This window comes from Littorina saxatilis, linkage group LG1 (genome assembly GCF_037325665.1).
Source record: "Littorina saxatilis isolate snail1 linkage group LG1, US_GU_Lsax_2.0, whole genome shotgun sequence".
Classification (NCBI taxonomy): Eukaryota; Metazoa; Mollusca; class Gastropoda; order Littorinimorpha; family Littorinidae; genus Littorina; species Littorina saxatilis.
In genome coordinates, this window is record NC_090245.1 from 110,025,958 (window position 1) to 110,040,442 (window position 14,485).

At 44.3% G+C, this 14,485-nt stretch overlaps 1 protein-coding gene and 1 long non-coding RNA gene across 2 annotated transcripts in view; both read right to left on the reverse strand.

The window, feature by feature from the left end:
- The window catches only part of LOC138949932 (15-hydroxyprostaglandin dehydrogenase [NAD(+)]-like), a 34,487-nt gene that overhangs the window by 12,738 nt on the left and 7,264 nt on the right, over nucleotides 1–14,485 (reverse strand). Inside the window, exons 4-6 of the mRNA XM_070321717.1 lie at nucleotides 13,662–13,758; nucleotides 13,067–13,143; nucleotides 10,664–10,809 (exon numbers count right to left, since the gene is read on the reverse strand). Coding sequence (XP_070177818.1) covers nucleotides 10,664–10,809; nucleotides 13,067–13,143; nucleotides 13,662–13,758 — 320 coding nt within the window. The remainder of the gene's footprint in view (nucleotides 1–10,663; nucleotides 10,810–13,066; nucleotides 13,144–13,661; nucleotides 13,759–14,485) is intronic.
- Nucleotides 2,296–4,644, reverse strand: LOC138949926 (uncharacterized). The gene is made up of 3 exons (XR_011450466.1): nucleotides 4,356–4,644; nucleotides 3,209–3,303; nucleotides 2,296–2,424 (listed from the first exon to the last, which is right to left on the reverse strand). It is a non-coding gene; the product is annotated as an uncharacterized lncRNA (long non-coding RNA).

The following is a 14,485-nucleotide window of genomic DNA, read 5'->3' on the forward strand; positions in this document are numbered from 1 at the left end:
GGAGACTTTCTCCGCCCACACCCATCACTCGGAGAGATACCGATGATGGTCTTGGTCACCAATCTGTTCCTCAACTGTTGCGAGCTGGTTCTAGTGTGCTTGCAGCAGATCCAGCACAGCACAGATCCACTTCTGGAATCTTAAGCTAAATGTGTCTCAAGACACACATTTTGTAGTCCTGGCATCCTGAAAGGCAGAGGCCCCAACCTACAGGTTTGCTTCCATACCAAAAACGCCTCCTGAGACACGGGAACTTGGGAGCAGAGGCAACAGCTCCGCTTGAACCTCAGAAACCAAATGTGCCTCCATACACACAGATCCCTTAGACGGCCGAGGCTGTGGCCTCTAAGGTTCTCTTGTACCAAACCGCCTCCTGACTCTGCATCAGATTGCTTGCGTTGGCGCGGCATCTGCTTACATAGACCCACATTAAGTCACCACCGAGTGGTAGACACAGACGACATTTGGTAGCACTGACTGCCAGCTCCACGGTAATGCGTACCCCTAGCGCGGCTCTGCTTGGGTGGGAATGTTCTGAGCAAAACACTATGTGTTACTTCATACCCCCCGCCCTCCATGGAACTTCTTGACCCCAAAAAATTGGGTGGGGAGTTTGCCCAGTCGGTTTAAAACCGGTTGTTACTATCAGCGTGGGTTCAACCCCCAAGTTCGGCGCGAGATGTGCGTCCCAGAGTCAACTTTGTGCAGACTCTCCTCGGTGTCCGAACACCCCCCGTGTGCACGCATGCGCACGATAAAGATCCCAGGGTCACAGCGAAAGCCTCAGGCCTTGGAAACACGAATACATGCATGCAAAAATATGAAGCCCGGGTGTCCGTTCGGCCAACAGCCAATAAAGTAACCATTTCAGCACTGACCCAAGACGACCCAACCCGGTCCCTAGCTCATTTCAGGTCTCCTCTAGCAGCCGGCAGCCAGCGGTCTACACCCCTCACCCCCCCCCCCCCCCCCCTGCATTTTTATTTTTTATTTTCATACAAAGCCGGATTTTTTCCTTGTAACATGCCCCTAATGGCTTTGCCGTGAGGGCGTAAAACTTACATTTTCTCTTTCTGGCCAGTGGTGTTTCCCTCGACGTTGAGTGAAATGACCTTGAAGATGTGGGTCGTTTACTTCTCTTGTCTCCTTTCCTTGTGTTGAACATCAGAACTTCGGAAACTGACGACACTGACTTCTGCTTGTTGCTGATCTCCGTCAAAGTCGAACCAGACACGTTTCCATGCATTATCATACCTGTGAGTGCACGCAGACTTTCGGGAACAACGTCTGCTGAGGCCTAAACAGTACCGTCAAAACAATAGTCTTTGGAAAGGATATCTTTACGGACAATCTGTGCGGCACGTGCAAGATGAAATGCGTCATCATCTAATGTTCTTGCAAAATTCAGCAAACTGCTGACGTCTGTATCGAAAATAAGGACAGTTTCTTTGAGCTTGCAGATTTGGCACCATATGAAGAAGTCTTTCTTTGAGTCTTGTTGTATGAACCTTTTTGTTATATGAACAGTCCAGCTCACGAAACTGGCTGTCATACACTTTGCACAGTTCAGACATTTTGAACAGTGACATGGACTTGCTTTCTCTCTCTTCTTCAATGAAAGAAAGGAGTTGACTTAACACTGTTAACTCATTTTGTTCGTGTGCGTCATTAATTCCCCGTTCTGCTAAGGCTTTTTTAGATTTATTGTACAAAGTCAACTTGCAAGATGAATGATATTTGGCGTCCAAGGCATGCATATCCCCCTCTGATAATTTTCCCAAGAGTGATCGGTCCTGCACAATCTCTGCATATTCACGAATTGTTTGGTCGATGGTAAATGTACATGCGTTCACAAGTTTTTCAGAAGTACCATCTTTTCCGCATCGCGGTCACACACAGGTCCTATCGTCCTCCTTGTTTTGACGGGGCTGTGCAGTTCTTTCTGGTCATTATCTTCTTCTTTCAAGTATCTCTTCTCAGCACGAGCAACTTTCTGGTTATCAAATTTGTTCCTGCAGGTTCTGTGCCATACAGCTTTTTTCTCTTCAAAGGTTGTCTTCATATCATTACCTTGTTCAAGGAGATCCTTGTTCAAAACAAACACAGACGAATCCCCAAGGGCTTCAAGTTTCAAAATATTGTCGACGACACGACCGTACCCAGTCTGCACGCCAGCTTTGGCAAATGTTGATTGTGTCGGATTTACAAATTTTTCTTCTGTTTCTGTTTGGCATATCGCACATAAAGACCAGTCGACCAGGGCACGGGCCTCCAACATTGATGGGTGTGAATTACCTTCATGAACCGCTTCTTCTGAAGACTCCTCTTGTGTTGGCAGTGGTCTGGGATCCAAGCTTTGTTCCTGGACAGATTCCGGGAGATTGTGAGGGTCCAGGGAAGTCTCTGCATCCAGGATGAGATAACCTAATGAAAACAAACAAGGGCAATAAATCAACTGCAAAACAATTTTGTTTGTGACTTCATCAAACACACACACACACACACACACACACACCAGGGTTCGACACTAGCGGGGGCGGGGGGCGGAACGCCCCAGAGTTTTGTGTTCCGCCCCAATTATTGCCGAAGCTTGGGGCCCACTCCGCCCCAGGATAAATTCCAACAATGACAAACCGAAATTTCTAATGCCAGAGCCAATCACTAAAAATCGCCAGTCATAGTCGTCACTGAAATTTGCGTTACGATCAATGCCGCAGTCAAGAAGAAAAAAAACCCATTGAAATCGTCGAAGGACAATGCCGCAAGGGAAATAACTCCCAAATTGCGCTCTTTAGCGTGAGAGATAAGTATCGCCTTCAAATGCCAAACGCAAAATGTGGCGACACATCCCTGGTGTAAAAAGACCTGGAAATGAAGATGAAGAACAGGGTGGAGAGAAACGAAAAAAGGAGACCGATGCAGCCAAAAGCGTGAAGCTCTGTCGTAATTTCAATGTCAAATGGTTGAAAGAATTACCCTGGCTTCAGTACGATGAAGAAAAACAAACAATGCATTGCCGCACGTGAATAATGAGAGTGGGCCCCAGATTTTTGTTTTCCGCCCCAGCAATTTCCATCTCTGGGGCCAGTGTGGCCCCAGGCCAAATAAGTTAGTGTCGACCCCTGCACACACACACACACACACACACCTAATACATAAGCGAGCAGGCATATCCCCCCCCCCCCCCCCTCACCCCTTCGCCTCATACCTTCGCGAACCGTGTCTTCAGAAGACGTTCCTTGTTTTGGCAGTGGTCTTGAATCCATGCTTTCTCTTGACTGATGCAAGGGTCAGGAAACGTCTCTGTATCCAGAGTGATAAAACCGAATCAAATACAGACAAGCAAGGAAATAAATCACATGAAAGACAATGCTGTATGCGACTTAACTACCCCCCCCCCCCACACGCACACACACATAAAAACACACACATGCACACATACATTCTCTCTCTCTCTCTCTCTCTCTCTCTCTCTCTCTCTCTCTCTCTCTCTCTCTCTCTCTCTCTCTCTCTCTCATGTCTCTGTCTCTCTCTCTCTCCACACACACACACACACACACACACACAGCACACACACACACGCACACACTAACACACACCCCCACACAGACATGCAGACACACACACACACACACACACATACACACACGTACCAACACGCATGGCTAGAATATTAGGTTACATTAGATATGTGACATGATCGTCTACGGCTCTGTGCAGCGAATGAGAGAACCCAGTAGTGACCGCACGCAAAACGCACGTGGATTGAATGAAGCATGCACTTCAAATGTCTGTGTTTTCTTATGATACATATAATGTTAATAGACTGTCGTACCGATTTCTGTACATGCAATAACATCATCAAGATTCAAGAGTTAATTACCAATTACCTACATATCGAAGATGTACAAAATTCAATTTGATTTCTGACTGTCAGGGCCACATAAAAACGAAAGCAAGGTAAACACGAACAGATCTAAACAGCAAGGCGTTTCCAAGATTTTGTGTCAACAAATAGTGTTGAAACAGTGTTACGGACAATAGCCGCTGCTTTCACAGGAACTCTTATTTTCCCAGGACGATCGTAGACTGGAACCATCTACAGGACGATCAAGTTCTGGCAGGATCTATGGAGATCTTTAAATCTGATCTCCACCCAGTTTAGGACTTATTTATAATTATGAGCACCTCCCTTCCGTCGATCAAATGACAGAAGTGGTTTTTCAACGTATTGACACAGATACAGATCTGGCATTCATTGCAATCACTTTCGCGCCCCCCTCACCCCCTCCCGTCTACCCTCCCCACCCCCCCTCCATTAAAAACATGTATACATGTAACTGAAAGCATCTTACCGTTTACTCGAAGGTCGTGGGTGCAAAATATATAGCAGGCGCCTTCATTCTGCAAACTCAAACGCCATGCTGTTGCTCTTCAAGCAGACGACAAGTATTCCGCGCAAAGCGATACGTCTAAAATCTGATTGGCTAATATTCCCAAGGTCGCGGATAACTCGTGTTGGAGTTATCTCCCGCACTGCGTTGTTTACCTTCGAAACGATTTTTATTTAATTAATTTTTTCACCCTTTCATACTTGCTGGATGACTTGTGTCATCCTCTTAATCGATTCTTTGTACTTTTATGTGCAATTACTGAGAAAACTACAATTTGTTCAATGATTTGCAGTATTGTGGTGTATTCTTGCCACGAGTCCCCAGACTACCAGGAGAAAAATTCTTTTGGATGTTGGCCTTTAAGTAGATTGTTTTGTGAGTTGGAATGGTTGGGAAGATTTTTGTGTGTGAATGCTTTAGAAGACCGTCGTTTGAGAAAACGGTATTGTAGGCATGTTATTTGATAGGAATGATGTGTTTTGTTGTTCAACGAGTTAGTTTGTGGTAGTTGAAATTGTTGATTTGTTTATGTATGCTTATGGCGTGCATTCTGTGTTTGCAGGATGGCCGAGTGTGCGACGGGGTTTAGTTAGGTCTTTTTTTCTAGAGGGATTCTTTTTAGTTAGGTCTGGGTTTAGTTAGGTCTTTTTCTTTTTTAGTGGGGCGTAGATTTGTTTTTATAGACTAGGTTTTGTTAGTGAAGAGTAGTTAGATTTAGTGGAGAGATTTTGGTCAGATTTTGTTAGAGTTTTTGTAGATTTGGTTTTTTTTAAAGAATTGTTTTTTAGGTTGTTTTTTTAGATTTCGTTTGTTTTAAATTAGAGTCTCATTGTGGTTTTTTTTTATTAAAGTTGAGAGTGAGGATTTAGAGTAGAGTGTAGTTTGGGGAAAGGATTTGGTGTGTTTTAAAGGGTATTTTTAGGGGAAGTATGTAGTTTTAGAATGAAGAGAGAGAATATTGTGTTTTTTTGAAGTTGTTTAGTCCTATACAGTGAAAGTTGTATTTGAAGATAAACCCCCGTTATCCCACATTTTCCCCATTTCATCGTATGGAATAAAAGAACCTGGGTAATATAACTTGTGTCGTCTGCTTTAGTGTTTGAGTTCAGTACGAAAGAGGAAAGTAGATTGGCACACGGTTACATTTGGCGCTGCGGAGCAAGGGTGGGTAGGGGGTGTTACTGTTAGGGCTAGGATTAGAGTAGGTTAGGGGACCCCGTCGCACAGGGAGAGGATGGCAGGCATGCAGTCCGGACGCGGGCTGGTGTTGAGGAGACGGGCGTGTGTGAAGTTGGAGGGAGTCCGGGCGTGACGTCGACGGATGCGGCTTTGTTGTCAACATTGCCATTTAGTTTGTTAATCCGTGGAAGAAAGGATTACAGTGATTAACATTTCTTTTTACTCTGTTAGTCCACAGAAGGACTTCAACGATTAACATTTCTTCGGACGTTTGTGAAAGACTGTTTGCACACCGTGCAAAGAGACAGAGTTGGGGAGTGGACCAGCCCTGGAAGAGTGTGTTCGATTATGTTGATTTGATATTATGACGGACATGTGTAGTTGTATGTTTGATTACGCTACATGGATGTGATGTGATTACTAACACTTGTGGTTGTATGTATGGGTGTTAGTGTGGTTTTTGTTGCAAGCCGTGTGCTTGGGGCGTGAGTATTGCGCTTGCCGGTTGATTTGTTTCAAGGATCGAAACATGGTGAACAACATAATGTTGAAATACCGTCATATTGAACATATTGGAAGGGAAAAGGAAGGATTGTGAAGGAAGGAAGGATTGTGAAGGAAGGAAGGATAGTGAAGGAAGGAAGGATAGTGAAGGAAGGAAGGATTGTGAAGGAAGGAAGGATAGTGAAGGAAGGAAGGAAGGATTGTGAAGGAAGGAAGGAAAGTGATGATGAAGAAGAGAAGGATATATATCATAGTAAACTTCATATACTGTAGACAGGGTGCCTGGGACGCATTCAACTTGTATCAGTTTACCACAAGGACGCCCAGAGGTGGTGGTATTTGACGAGTTTTATGTTGTCTCTAGCCGATTGTCTACGCGCACATATTTTAATTTGTTTGAATAATGGCGTCTCCAGCCTCGTACGCCTCAGGAGCAAAGTATGCTACCTGTAAGGGATTAGATGACCTTTTTCTTCCTTTTTGCTCTCTGCTATCGTTTGGTTTGTCTTTACTGTTTTTTCCGCTCTCACTTTTACTGTCTCCTCTGCTCTCGCTATTTTCTTGGTGGTATTTTTTAGAATTTTTGAGTTCTAGTACTGACTGATGTCTTTGTTTGAAGACAGTGTGTATACTGGTTTTGTTTATTAGAATTAATATTAGTGGATTTTTGAAGTAGATTCTGAAGGATTGTATGGTTGCCTATGAATACTCCTGTTGAATGGTTTAATTGTGATGAGTGACATTAGGTTATTGCTGATTATTAACTAAAGGTTTGATATTCTGGGTGAGTTTTAAGGACTTCCAGTTTTTTCATTGCCTTGGCAAGTGGTCATTTTGTTAGTTGATTAGAAGATTGTGTTGCCAAGTACAGTTGGGATACAAAGAGGGGACATGCATTGATAAATCGTAAAGGTTGTCAGTATTTTGTTCTGATGTATGCTCAAGAGAGATCAGATGCTTTGATAAATCGTAAAGATTGTCAACATTTTGTTCTGATGTATGCTCAAGAGAGATAAAATATTTGATAAGTCGTAAAGATTATCATTATTGGTTATCTGGCAAGTGGTGAACATAATTCTTTGTAAAGTGAACCGTGGAACTGCCTCTGTTAAAGATGAGTTGTGATTTTTTGTCAACTTGTGTGAGTTGGATGTCGACAGGAGATATGATTATTGGCACTGGAAGGATTATGTGAAATTTGTATTTTAGAATCTATTAGTTTTAGAGAAATATTGTTATAGTCAGTTGATGGTTGTTTTTGTGTGAAAGTTTTTGAAATGATTTGAGGATGGAGAATATTATGTTCTTGGGAGGTTAAATATGTTTTTGAATTTTTCTGATTCTGGCATGTCGCCAGGAGACGACAGTCTAAGTTGGGGAGGATGTGAGCTTGGGAACGACAGTTACGGTACACATGCACTTTTGTGCATCCGTGTGAACTCGTGGTACCTCTATACTATCGGGGATCCATTAAGGTTTCCGAGACTGAGTTTCATTTCTATTGAATTGGTCTCGCGGAATAGCCGATTCTAAAATTTGCATAGGTAAAACGATCGCTTTTTTGGTACAAGCCTCTGGAGTAAATTTTGTGATTAATGTTTTTGTGAACAAGAAACAATTGACAGGTGGTTTTGTTCCATCTCCCTTTTTCCCTCCGCCGCGATGTAAAGTTGAATAGTTGAAGGTGACGTTAGGCACTAACTAAAGAAAGTGGGGCTGCCTGACATCCCTCGAGTTGAATGGGTTAATCTTGTGACACCGGTGCACAGGATGTGAACGCTAAAACTGTGCTTTTGCTTGGAATCTTTGAGGGAAAAAGACGTGTATTTGGTGCGGCGTGTTTTTAATGCTGTTTTGTGACATGTCTGTCACAGCCGGAAATCTTTCCGGAATGTGAGGATTCTTTTGCTGGTAGGTTAAAACAATTTTCTTTCTGTAAATGGGTAGGCGGTGAAAAGAATAGTATGCTGCTTGGGGGGAGGATTTATTTGAATGTTTAAGTAGATTGTTTTGTGAGTTGGAATGGTGGGGAAGATTTTTGTGCGTGAATGCTTGAGAAGACCGTCGTTTGAGAAAACGGTATTGTAGGCATGTTATTTGATAGGAATGATGTGTTTTGTTGTTCAACGAGTTAGTTTGTGGTAGTTGAAATTGTTGATTTGTTTATGTATGCTTATGGCGTGCATTCTGTGTTTGCAGGATGGCCGAGTGTGCGACGGGGTTTAGTTAGGTCTTTTTTTCTAGAGGGATTCTTTTTAGTTAGGTCTGGGTTTAGTTAGGTCTTTTTCTTTTTTAGTGGGGCGTAGATTTGTTTTTATAGACTAGGTTTTGTTAGTGAAGAGTAGTTAGATTTAGTGGAGAGATTTTGGTCAGATTTTGTTAGAGTTTTTGTAGATTTGGTTTTTTTTTAAAGAATTGTTTTTTAGGTTGTTTTTTTAGATTTCGTTTGTTTTAAATTAGAGTCTCATTGTGGTTTTTTTTTATTAAAGTTGAGAGTGAGGATTTAGAGTAGAGTGTAGTTTGGGGAAAGGATTTGGTGTGTTTTAAAGGGTATTTTTAGGGGAAGTATGTAGTTTTAGAATGAAGAGAGAGAATATTGTGTTTTTTTGAAGTTGTTTAGTCCTATACAGTGAAAGTTGTATTTGAAGATAAACCCCCGTTATCCCACATTTTCCCCATTTCATCGTATGGAATAAAAGAACTTGGGTAATATAACTTGTGTCGTCTGCTTTAGTGTTTGAGTTCAGTACGAAAGAGGAAAGTAGATTGGCACACGGTTACATAAGATCCACTGGTGGCTTTTTATTGGCTTTTTCGAAATTGATTCATAAAAAATGTCCCACTGTACCGGCACAGAACGCACCGACCCAGGCTGTTCGTTTTGGGTATGTGACCAAATGGAGTTATGGTCTTATCCCATGTAAAAGGTCGGTGAGCCGAACTGCTTACACAGCAAGGAGTATACCTTCAAGCAATCGTCTTGTAAACCTGAGGAACAATGTGCCTGACTCTGGGCCACTGCTCAGCCTCCTACAGTCAACACTGAGCTTCAAGAGTAGTCTGGAACCATACTGACTGGCACAACTTTACTATCAAATTCCGACCCAGTTTGCCAAATCGTGAAATAGACTACGTTTTTTCCCCTCTGCCGCCGTGCATTGGCACATTTTGATCCTTTTGTTGTTGATGTGTGCATCACTATTCGAACATAAGTCAAGTCCAGTATGACGAAGCAAGAATTACTACAATTCCATACAATTAGGGTTAGGGTTAGCGTTAAACTCCCGTGAAAGTAATGTTGTGTCTGCGGCGTCTCTCAGATTTGCTATTTTCTTGCCTTCACGTTTTCGCCACAGTTTAACCTATAGTTTCCTTATTTGGTTGCCGGTATGTTCTTAAACCATTTTCTCTCTTGAGTTCGTGCCCTATAGTTGCTAACTATTAATTGTTTCATGTTCTGCATTTTGAATAACATTTTGTTTAAACCCAGTCAGAAAGTGTACTCACGGAACCTTGTTTGTTTTGAGTACGTGGCGGTACACAGGTAGGTTCCCTCCCCCCCCTATCATCCAGCCAAGTCAAGTAAAGTGTACTCACGGAACCTTGTTTGTTTTGAGTACGTGGCGGTACACAGGTAGGTTCCCTCCCCCCCCTATCATCCAGCCAAGTCAAGTAAAGTGACTGTACTCACGGAACCTTGTTTGTTTTGAGGACGTGGCGGTACACAGGTAGGTTCCCTCCCCTCCTATCATCCAGCCAAGTCAAGTAAAGTGTACTCACGGAACCTTGTTTGTGTCGAGCACGTGGCGGTACACAGGTAGGTTCCCTCCCCCCCTATCATCCAGCCAAGTCAAGTAAAGTGTACTCACGGAACCTTGTTTGTTTTGAGGACGTGGCGGTACACAGGTAGGTTCCCTCCCCTCCTATCATCCAGCCAAGTCAAGTAAAGTGTACTCACGGAACCTTGTTTGTGTCGAGCACGTGTCGGTACACAGGTAGGTTCCCTCCCCCCCCTATCATCCAGCCAAGTCAAGTAAAGTGTACTCACGGAACCTTGTTTGTGTCGAGCACGTGTCGGTACACAGGTAGGTTCCCTCCCCCCCTATCATCCAGCCAAGTCAAGTAAAGTGTACTCACGGAACCTTGTTTGTGTCGAGCACGTGGCGGTACACAGGTAGGTTCCCTCCCCCCCCCTATCATCCAGCCAAGTCAAGTAAAGTGTACTCACGGAACCTTGTTTGTGTCGAGCACGTGTCGGTACACAGGTAGGTTCCCTCCCCCCCTATCATCCAGCCAAGTCAAGTAAAGTGTACTCACGGAACCTTGTTTGTGTCGAGCACGTGTCGGTACACAGGTAGGTTCCCTCCCCCCCCTATCATCCAGCCAAGTCAAGTAAAGTGTACTCACGGAACCTTGTTTGTGTCGAGCACGTGTCGGTACACAGGTAGGTTCCCTCCCCCCCCTATCATCCAGCCAAGTCAAGTAAAGTGTACTCACGGAACCTTGTTTGTGTCGAGCACGTGGCGGTACACAGGTAGGTTCCCTCCCCCCCTATCATCCAGCCAAGTCAAGTAAAGTGTACTCACGGAACCTTGTTTGTGTCGAGCACGTGTCGGTACACAGGTAGGTTCTCTGCCTGTCCCTCCTCCAGCACCGTGATCAGCTTGGTGTCCACCGGGCCGGGACACAGACACCCCCACCTCACCCCCATCTCTCCCATCTTGGGGTGCGTCTGTCATAGAGATTGCTTTTCTTTATTGGCGTGCTTCCAAAGACGAGTTAATGCAGGGGCAAGATAAGAGCATTTCATATTTTCTTTTCTTCCAAGTGTCTTGTTGAGGGTGTTTGCCCTTGTTTTATGTGTGTATTTAATACTACATGGGGATTTGGGATATCTTGACCCCTTTAGGGCCAACCCTTTTTCTTTTTTTCTTTCTTTCTTTCTTTTATATTGTGGCTCAAATAAAAGAGGCAACGAAATAAAACTTAACGACACCGTATTATTGCTTTGACCAAAACAGAGTTTTAAAACGACGGACGGACGGACGGACGGACGGACGGACACAAAAACAAAAGAATGCACGTAAACACACATGAGACGCAGAAAGACAGATTGGCTGACAACTTGGCAGGCAGGTACGCACTCAAGCAAACACACGTGCCTGACCCCTTTGGTTTGCACTGCCTCCAACAGCAAGCTAGCCAGCCAGCCAGCCAGCCAGCCAGCCAGCCAGCCAGCCACGCACACACACACACGCACACACACACACACACACCGCACCCCCTCACACACACCCACATACACACCCCGCACCCACCCACACACATACATACACACACCCGGCACCCCCCCTCCACCCACACACCCCGCACCCACACAACCTGCACCCACCCCCCACCCACACACACACCCCCGCACCCACACACACCATCACACACACCCTGCACCCACGCACACACACACCCCGCACCCACACCCACACACACCCCGCACCCCCACACACCCATACACCCCCACACACCCCGCACCCACACACACACATACACACACACACACACACACACACACACACATACACACACACACACACACACTGTCACAAAGATGTGAGTAGGATATTTGTGATGTGAAACACGTGGTGAGTTTAACTTCCCTAAATATTGAATTGCGATGCGTTGGGGACAGAGGAGAAGCGTTATCACGGGTTTCGTGGGTTGCACGAGGAAATAGCTTGACATGAGTTGTGTTTACAAGTTTGAGAAATAGAGCTGGTTATGAACTAGAAAGATTACAGCGCCTAAGATTTTCAACCAGGAAGGTTGTCAGCGTGTGTCGGTCTTGTTCGGGGAACAAGCACTCTTTCAAGAGACGGGTCTCTTAAGGTAAATGATTTACTATGTTGTATATTATTGAAGCTTGAATACATAGCTGGAATGTAAATGTTAGTGTATACACAGTGCACTAAATTCTAGTGTGAAGTTTTAAGAGAATTCTTGTTGTGATTGTATTACGGTTTTTGTTGGGTAATTTCTTGAACATAAATGTTTTTACGCATTTATGTTATGTTTAAGACAGTGATGCTATGTATGGTAGTGTCATTAGAGGATTAAGTGATTTATGGATTAAGTATAGTTTGGATATTGACTGTGGACGGAATGTGAATGTAGAATGAACGAGAGAGATGATACATGACTGTTTAGGAAGAAGAGATGGTTTAAGAGAATGTTGTATTAAGACTTGGGTTAATTCTTTAGGAGTTTCCATGAGGAGTTTTCCATGGCGTGTACGAGGGACGGACCTTACACGGGAGAATGCGGAGCGATGGTGGAGGAAGAGACCACATCGGCGCAGAGATGGCTAGACGGGGGAGTCTCCATCGTTACCAGTCGTAGAAACGACGGTGCTACTCACTAATGGCGGAAGAGTGTTCCTCGGGGAGGAACGTGTGAAATATGCATAATAGCATTTACAAGGAGAGTGTGTTTCTGGGAAATCATCATCTACGTGGATTCAGCGGCACAAGGATGTGTAAATGACGACATGCAGTGAGCCGTGATACGAACTCGTGAGTGTCTGTTAACTTGTGCAGTAATCTATTATTGAGATAGTATCTTTATATCATTTAATCACATGTATTGAGTGATTGCGATAAGATTGTGTGAACTGTGTGTTCGAGAAGTTGATTGGTATTGATGTTTTGAGGTGAAGAATTGTTGTAATTTGTGAGGAATTAATAAGTCTGTATCCTCCCAAATTCTGTGTTTGAAGTGTGAAGAGTGAAGAGTCAGTGTAATTAGATAGGGCAGAACACGTATACATAAAAGTAACTCCTTTATTCGCACTATAATCCACTTCATGACACACACAGACACAGACACACACACACACACACACACACACACACACACACACACCCCCACACACACACACACACACACACACACACACACACACACACACACACACACACACACACTGGGAGACATACCGCCCAGCTGAGAGAGAAGCCGACGACAGCGTGCTTGCTGGCCGTGTACACGGGGTGGTAGTGGGCCGCCACGATACCTGAAAACAGAAAACTATTAAAAAGCTAAAAACCAACTATACTTTTTTGCTTTGCACTCCTTTTAAAACAGTTTCAAGGCAATCAAAACAGTTTCAAGGCAATCAGACCAGTGTGATTTCGCGAGTGAAATATTCATTGCGGCTTGGATACTAATTATTTCTTCATAATGACTACACTTCTCGGCTAGGTATTATCACTTTAATAAACAGTAAATTCCTTTCCAATGCATATTTTACACGTGCAAACGACGGGTCTTCCCTGGATTTAATTAACATGGCAACCAGGTGACCCAGTAGTGCGTGAGGATTGAAGGGTTTTGATATAAAATTTAGTAGTCTCTATGAACCTAATTAATATGTCTTCACTAACAAATACTCCATTTGAAAAAAGGTAATGGTCCCCTTTCTAAATGGCAGTTCATGTAAAAATACAAGTCTGAACAAAACAAAAAACAGATACGAAAAAGCAAGTAAATGTACCCAGGTACCTCAAATGATCTATAGCGAGGTGGCCCTACCTGCCATGGAAGCGACGTTGATGATGACCCCCCCACGCCCCCCCTTGTCACGCCGCATGTGGTCCAGGGCCAGCTTGCAGCCTCGGATCTGTGCTGTCTGCACACACCCACACAATGGACAGTAAGGAACGCAAACGATTGAAAATTCACGCACGTATACGCACGCAGGCCTGCACTCACACACGTACGCACAGACGGACGGATGCACTGACGGACGGACGAACGAACGCGCACAAACACACACGCACGCACGCACGCACGCACGCACTCACACACGCACGCACAGACACACACACACAAACACACACACACACAAACAAACACACACACACACAAACACACTGACACACACAAACACACACACACATACACACATGCACACCCTTTTTGTATAACTGCTCTATCTCTCGCTCTTATTCTCGACCTCCCCCCCCGCCTCCACACTATATCTCTCTCTGTAAGTCTCTTGCTCTCACTCCTCCCTCTATGTGTCACTGTGTCACTGTGTCTCTTTTTGTCTATCTCTGTCGATTTGTCTGTCGGTCCATCTGTCTCTCTTGCCCCCCCCCCTCTCTCTCTCTCTCTCTCTCTCTCTCTCTCTTTCTTCCCCTGTCTCTACGTCTCTATCTATCAGTATGCCTGCCTGTCTGTCTGTCTGTCTGTCTGTCTGTCTGTCTGTCTGTCTCTCTCTCTCTCTCTCTCTCTCTCTCTCTCTCTCTCTCTCTCCGAGCAAGGCGTATAAAATACTGAAATATCACCATGAACAAAATAAGAAAACATGGGCCTCCTCGATCTGTTACACTCTGTACATGTACGGTTTTGAT